The sequence below is a fragment of the Canis lupus genome, chromosome 8 (assembly GCF_003254725.2).
Source record: "Canis lupus dingo isolate Sandy chromosome 8, ASM325472v2, whole genome shotgun sequence".
Lineage (NCBI taxonomy): Eukaryota > Metazoa > Chordata > Mammalia > Carnivora > Canidae > Canis > Canis lupus.
The window spans coordinates 46,087,199-46,094,884 of record NC_064250.1 but is presented as its reverse complement, the minus strand read 5'-3'; the positions used below and the strand labels follow the sequence as shown (position 1 = coordinate 46,094,884).

At 55.6% G+C, this 7,686-nt stretch overlaps 1 protein-coding gene across 18 annotated transcripts in view; it reads right to left on the bottom strand.

Annotated features, from left to right (window-relative positions):
• RGS6 (regulator of G protein signaling 6) overlaps positions 1-7,686 on the bottom strand; it is a 580,135-nt gene continuing 572,449 nt past the window's right edge. For 11 of the 18 annotated variants that reach the window (XM_049113649.1, XM_025443423.3, XM_025443435.3 and 8 more), the window contains one exon: positions 1-4,088. In XM_049113649.1, the coding sequence (XP_048969606.1) occupies positions 3,922-4,088 (167 nt within the window). In that variant the 3' untranslated portion in view covers positions 1-3,921. Of the gene's footprint in view, positions 4,089-4,116; positions 6,165-7,686 lie in introns of those variants that run through there. The other 7 variants (XM_049113652.1, XM_035719494.2, XM_025443437.3 and 4 more) reach the window with 6 other exon arrangements.

The window sequence follows — 7,686 nt, the reverse complement described above, 5'->3', positions numbered from 1 at the left end:
TTGGATTATAGTGGGTTAAAGTCATTTATTTTTAGACGGTACCAGCATGTTTGGTTCTGGGGTCCGAACCCCAAATTCCAGAAAAATAAACTAATGAGAACCCCATGCACTATGAGAAGGCCGTTCCGACGTGTCCGTGATCATGCTGTGAGTGGGCATAGTATATAGACCAGGAGCCCTCCCCGGACAGCTGGCAGCAGCTGGCTCTGAGCCCTCCTTGGGACTGGGGAGAGGGCCAAGACTGGATCATTTGGACCCTGTCCCTTAAGGCCTCGAGCCCCTTATTGCTACATTTGCTACTTTGCTACTTGATGGCCCCTGGGTCGCGCCCAGGGGAGGCCTTATCACTGGGTGGTACTAATGAGTAGGCTGCTGGCATTTGCCCTTGCCATTGTGACAATAGCACAGAACTCTTTTCAGAGGGTCCCGGGGTGAGTTCATTTGACCACTAGTCAACTATGCCTCCTACGGCCCTCGCTCCATACTCGGCCTGGCCAGACCCCCTGGAGGCTGGTGGCCCATGATCTTCCCCCAGCCTCAGGGCTTTCCAGCTCCCTTCTTGGAGCACCTCCCTCCAACATTCTCCGCAAGGCCCAAAGACCAACAGCCCCCTAGCCTTTCCAGCGTGGCGCAAGGCTTCTTAGTGGTGGCTTCTGAAGCCCATGCATTTGGAGCACAATGGGAAGGGTGCGTTTTAGGAGAAACATCAACTTCCAGCAATAGCAAAAAGGCCAGATGGGCGGCAGGCTCCCGGTTCAGGGTCCCGTTGGTGAGGTAGTTTGAACACCCCAGCGATCCTGCCAGGAAAAGCGCCCCTGGAGCATGTCCCCACGTGTTCACAGGTCTACGCAACAACTCTGGGGTGCTGGCCTGTGCCTGACCCCTCGGCCTTGGTGGGGCCAGTAGCACAGCTCAGCTGACTGCCCCCGGGGGCCGGGCCCCACCTTGTTCCTGGGGTTCAGCCACACCTGACAGCGTCACTTTCTGGAAGGGAAGAAGCCCTCTCCCCAGCGAGAGAGTTCCTGCTGCTTGGACTGAGCCCTCTGGCTGTTGCTGGGCACTTACACGGGCCCAGCCCCCAGTTTTTTTCTTCCCTTGAGGCGGAGGTGATCTCAGTCTGATGTCCAATGCCTGATGTCTGTGCATCTGACTTGCTGGCTCGATGGTTGCTTCTGTGGCTCCCCTGAAGCTTTGGCTGTGGGGCTGCCAATGTGATATTTGTCCCAGGAGCTCTGAATGGGAAGAATCCCAGGTCCAGAGACTGTGCCCAGTCAAGGGAGCTAAGGAAGCTTCTGGAGGGAGGGGAAACTGCTTTGCTATAGAACTGCTTTCCAAAGTCTAATCTGGTTTGAAGTTTTGGCTGTGTAGACCAGGCCAATGGGGAACTGGCCAAGACCGTATTTTCCAAGTGTGCTTGCAATCTAAGGTCTGCACAGTAGACTGACCTAGGACTGACCAACTGGGCAGAGCAACCCCACCTCCCACTCCCCATGTTGCTTGGCTTGATCTACTGGGGAGCACATGGTGGCCACAGAACTGAGCATGCCTGGTTGGGAGGTGGGGTGATGGGATTTATTGCTCTGTGTCTGAATGCATCCGGAGCACCCTTTCCTCTTTTGAGCCTTCTGGCATGCCTTCCCTCTGGATGTCCCCAGGGGTATTTAGATACCTTCAGCCTGCGCTGTCTCAGGGGTACAGTCCACCTGGCTCTGGGGGGGTGGCTCTCTGGGGCCCTCCAGGGTTGGCCAAGTCTTGGCCACCATCGCTCAGAAACAGAGGCCAGGAGTACTAGGGAAGCCAACCCTGCCCTGTCTGCAGCCCATGCGGAAGGGCAGGAGGCAGCCAGGACTTTGCCCTGGGTAACTGAGGGCACAGAGGCACCTGCTGTGCTAGAATGTCCTTTGTCCACATACCTACTGCCTCGATGTCAACAACATCTTGGGGACCCTTGACCGGGAGGAGCTTCTTTGGGGCAATGTTGGGTGCAGAAATACTTGGACTGCATTTTGGTTCTGGAAAAGGAGCCCTGTGTGAAAGGCAAGGAGATAAAAAAGGGTGGAACAAAGAGAGGAGTCCAGAGACCCCATAACATGGGATAGGGCTTCCTTGCATTCATTTACTCATCAAGTAGTTACCGAGTATCTACGAGGGCCAGGACCTGTGCGGAGGTTTTGTGGAACCAGGGTGTGGGAGTGCCTGACGAGAATCCGGGTGTCTATTGCCGCTGCTGAAGGCAACCTGAGGACCTAACACATGTCATCTCTCTACTGTCTAGTGTACTTGGCAGAGAGAGCAACGACTGCCAGTGGGGGAGACTGAGGCATAGTAGTCAAGAACCCACAAGGGTACAACTGGAGCCAAGTCTCCCACTGCCCAGAGTGGCCCTGCTGGGAGGGATGGAAGGCTGGTGCCCTGGGGACAGGGCTCTGTGGAACGGACACACGACAGCACAGACATGGGGCTGCAGAGATGGTCATGGAAGCACCCAGGAGGCAAGGTCTGCGAATAAGCTTATGAGCCTTTGGTCACCAGCTGGTGAATCTGCCTACGTGAGTAAAGAAATACCAGTGATCACTTTTTTTTTTTTTTTTTTTTTTGCTTCTGTGTTTGCTATTTATATACTCCCCCAGGAAAATTTTTACCTATGGACAAAAACAGATCAAAGGAGGCTAGTTCTAGCAGGTGGCGTGAGCGTCTGAATTCAACCACGTGTGGCTTCATACCACTTCGTCCGAGGGCTCACAGGCATCACAATGGTGACAGTGACAATGAGGAGAGTAATAGCTACCGTTTGCTGAGCACCTACTACGCGCCAGGCACCTGACTCGGTGCTTTACATATATTACCTCACGGCCAGTTGGCAGATAGTCATTTTGACATACACATGAAGGGAGTACAAGTGGATTTTTTGCAGGTTCTTGCAGGTTTTGCTTTGTGTCTGCTTTTTCCTTGAGGACCAACTTTGCTTAGCGGCGCCTTCGCCGGGCTGTCGGAGAACCATTTGGCCCTGGCCTAGGCCCTCTGTGGCAGCTTCAGTCCCAACTTCAGCCCCAGCGGAGACCTGGCCGGGCAGGGGCCCGGTCGTGCCTGTCAGGACGCCACCATGTCGTTGGGGCTGCCAGCCGAGTGACCCAGCCACCTCCCCGCACCCCGGGGCGGGGGGGCTGCCAGAGGGGAGGACCCCAGTGGCCCTGAGTTCATGGCCATGTTTATTTTGAGTAAAACACAGGGGAACAAACCAAGGAGAAGGGGCAAAACCAGAATAAATGGGGAAATGATAAATGGTTTAAAAGGTGGTCAGAACCTCCACAGCCTGCCGAGCCACAAGCTCTTTCGTCCACTCGGTGCTTCCTCTGGTGTGGGGCCTTGAGGCATGTGACAGGTGCGGCGGGCAGCCCCAGGCCGGCGGGGACCTCTCGGAAGGCTGGCCTCGGGGCCTGAAGGAGCTGGTGGGGAAGCGATCGGCGAGGTTGCTCAGCACTGTGGCCGCACCGGGGACACGTGGCATTGGCGGGGAGGGCTTACACAGACGTGGGGAGGGGAGGGGGCGGTCGGGACACAGTGGCTGTCACTACGGGGGTGCCGCGGGTGCACCGGAGCCGGGGGGGAGGCGGGCGTAATACTGGATGTGCTCAGGGCCAGCCGGCCCCTCTGGCGTTTGCAGGGAGGCCTGATCCCCCAGCCAGGGGGGGAAGATTGTAATCTGGAGTGACAGTCACGACGGGAGCCCCACGGGGCGCCGGCCCGGGCGAGTCAGGGCCCAGGACCTCCTAGAGAACGGGGTGTCGGCGCACAACTATACAAGGACGAGAGGGTTGTAAACAGGGGCCTCTGCGGGGGCCGACCCCGGGCTCTGCGGACTTGGCACGGCGGCGTCCCCGGTCACCCACCGGGGCTCCCCTGGGCCGCCCGCCAGCGCCCTCACTCCTTCTCTTTCACAGTGACCAGGTCTCCCCGCAGGGAGCCTCTGTCCGCGGAGGTGGAGCGCCGCCGCCTGCCCGCGGGGTCGTCGGGCCCGGGCCCTGCGGTGGGCACCGTCAGGAGGACTGCATCAGGCCGGTGAGGCGCTTGCCCGCCAGCGACTTTCCCTGCAGAGACAGGCGACAGGGTTGGCACGCACAGGCGCACGCGCACCCGCACACACAGACAGGGACAGACAGACAGCCAGACGCGCGAATTCCTCCTTGCCGCCCGAGCCACGGAGGCCAAACGGCCGAGCTAAGTGACCCTGGCGACCTCGGGTCCGGGGAGCCTCGACTCCGGGCCAGGCGGGAGTGGAGGTGTGCTGCTGGCACTCTTCTCTTTCCAGGCGGGATGTGTGTGGGAACTGTACTTACCCCAAACCAGGCATTGCTGCCACTCGTAGGTAGAGGGCCTCTGAGTGCTTGTGGGCTGCCCCTGGCCTGGATTTTATTCCAGCGAGGAAGGATTTTATTCCAGGGTGTTTGAGGACTCCACATCGGGACATCTATAAGCCCTTCACTTGCCGCCCCTGTAGCAGTTCTTCCTCGCTGGAATAAAGCTGGACTGGGGAGTCGTAAGATGGGGAAGTGGGGGGTTGACCCACACAGGTGATGGTTAAGGATCCGGGTGGCTAGAAGCTAATGAATGAGCTAGTCTTAGGAATGCAGGAGATGGGGGAATGCAGGCGCATGCAGAAGACCCAGGATCCTGGCTGAAAGGCAGGACTGAGCCCTTCCCGGGAGAGAAACACAAATTTTGGGAACTCTTGATGACAGGATCCTGGGCTGGTGAACAGGTGCCACTGCAAGACCCAGAGCAGCACACTCCTGCCAGGTCCTATGTTCCTGGCTCCCTGGGGGCCTGTGTTTGAGGACTCCACTTCAGGCTACCTACAAACCCTTCGCTTGCCGCCCACATAGCAGTTCTTGAAAATGAAAACATTAAACTGGACCGTGAGTCCTGGTGCGTGAGGCACTGAGATCGTGAGAGAGGCCAGTGACTCCTGTGCCAAGGAATAGGTGGCCGAGGAGCCTCGGATGTGGGATTGAGCACCAGGAGGCTGGTGGAGGGGGATGAGCGAGTCTCAGTTATTCTGCTTATTTCCCTTGACTCAGCCTGGGCCCATTCCTTGCTCACCCTCCTCAGAAATCCCGAGCATCAGACAGGGGTCTAGAGGAGAGTGTGGCTGGACCCAAGCAGATTGATCACGGGGTCTGAGAAAATACTCGAAACCCATGCTATTATTGACAGCGGGTCAGCAACACCATCGCCATCTGCAAAGGGGAGCACGTGGTCCTCATCAGCATGGGCTGTGGTGTTTGGTAGTGAGAGACTGCAAGGGCCAGCAGCTCCTCATGTCCATTTCCAAGTGGGGGTGTCAGGGCTCATCTTGTTTACTGGGCTTGGCTGTGTGCAAGCTGGATGTAATTAAAAAAAATTGATCAGGTTTGTGAAGCCTGGTAGAGTACTCAATAAACCTACTGATTGATGAATTGATGGATAATGGGTATATCTAATAAATGAGCAAGGGCTGTGAGTTTGCTGGATGCAAGACAACGTGTCATCTGGCTTAGCTCTCCATAGAGGGACATGCCAGATTGACTTTGAGAATTCCAGTGGCATGCATGGGAGCTTGTCCAGAAATGGATCTGCCCTCGGGAGCTGTTGGAAAGTCTGCATCTACATCCCCTTGCTCTTTTTCTCCTTTTCTTTCACTCTTCCTTTTCCCTAGTGAGACAAAACTTCATTTTTTTTCTCCCCTGTTTTAAGCCCCCCCACACATACACACACAGAATCTCCTCATCAGCAACCTTATCTGAATCTTCACATACACTAAACTTAGCCTGCAGCAGGATACATTTATACCAGGGTAAGGATTTTTTTAATCAGATTGGTATTTTTTTAATCCTAGAGGGTTACAGTGCCAGTCTTTGCAAGATCACTAAAGGCAAGGTGGCTGGCTACTTCTCTGTGGAGAACGGGTTAGGCAGGACGAGAGCTCGCAGCTGGCAGAGGCTGATGACCTTCAGGGACTTTCTCCAGCCCTGGATTCTAAGACACACACATGGCTGCTACTCTCCTTGACTGCCCTTTCTTAGATGGAGCTCGAGGCATTTGTCATCCTGTTGGTTCATCTGGGATTGTGCCTTCTTGATGCAGGCCTGAAGGCAGGAAGCGCGGGTATGTGTGTGAGGTTCCCTCTGGGGAAATGTGGAGCTGATGAGGCTGGGGCCTCCTGGTCCGAGGGTTCTAACCCTCCCCCCATCCCGCCAGCCCCTTTACCCATGACCATCCCTGCTTGTTTGAAGGGCACGGACGGATTCTGCTTGCCTCTTGGTGTCCGTTATTGCTGCAGTAGCCACACACCAAATACTGGCTCCTCCCCCCTCCTTCTGTCCCTTTTCCACCAGGGCAACAAATTACATGTTATGTCACCAAATATGATGTTTGGCTTTGCCATACGTGGTATTCGGGCTCTGATTTAGCTGGTGGATGTGAAAAAAAAAAATCACTAAAGCTCCTGAATAAGTCTATTGCTAGTGTGTATGTTAAGAGCCCAGAAACAAAGAAGGTGAGGTTTACCAGGCATCTAAACCCTCATTATAGCTTCTTCCTCATTAGTGAGGTCATTTTGGCTGGAGAGGGGGTTGTACGTTGAGGGAGGTTGGAGATTCTGTATCTGGATTATTATGGGACTGTCTGTTTTAGGTGCCTTTGGCCCTGAGGTCCCCTACCCTCCGCCCCTCCCTGTTCTGTAGAAGGGGCTGGGCTAGGCTTGGAGGCACTAATTAATCTCTTCCTGCTTGAGTCCTGGAGCTCAGCCTCACAGCTCTGACTCCAAGGACCTGTGGCCAGCCGTCAATGCCTTCTCCTCCCCTTCCCCCCAGCTGCTTCCATTTCTCAGGACTTCAGAGGCCAGCCTGGGGAACTTGCCCTGAGATTGTTCCCAGCCTCTCAGCAATCCAGGTGGTGTTCCTTGGCATTATTGTCTCCCTTCCCTCCCCCCGGCCCTGCACACATACATTTTTCAAATGCCAGTTCTGCTGCTAAAGGAGGTCGTGAGGTTTAGGGTCGGCTCAGGGGGCAGCTCGGTCCAACTGCAATCTGGCCGCTACTCAGTAACCTCCTGGGTGGGGCTGGCAGGTGGTTATTCATGCAGGACGCAGGCATGGCTAGATGCCTGGCCTCGGGCTTTGGGGAAGAAATCCTGCAATCACACCAGCTCAGCAGCTGCCTCTCTTCTGAAGAGCTGAGGCTCCTGTAATTTTCAGGGATCAAAGTGAAATCTGACAGCAGAGACTACCTGTGTTCAGAAATGAGCTGCCCCAAGGTCCATGCTGCTAGGGGCTTGCTGGGAGCCCCTGAGCTACCTGCCCTGTCCAGAGTGAAGAGCGCTCCTGCCCTGCACCCTCTCAGGCTCCTCTCTCCCTCTTCTTCACCCCCTTCCCCGCCTCTAATTGGATGATTCTGTAGGAAACACTCAGGAAGGGGAGTGGTAGTTCTACTTCCACCTGGCATCTTGCATAGTGACAAGGGAAGCCATTTTTTCAGGGTGTGAATGTGTGATGTTCCCCAGTGCTGGTCAGTTGGGAACGGACCATGGTGCCAGGAAACTGCAGCCAGCTCAGCCTGAGGCCTTGGCGTAGCCGAGCGAAGCAGCTGAAGGTGGTTGAAAATGCTATTAGCAGGCAGCCTTTGTCCAAGTGAAAAAATATACAGTGA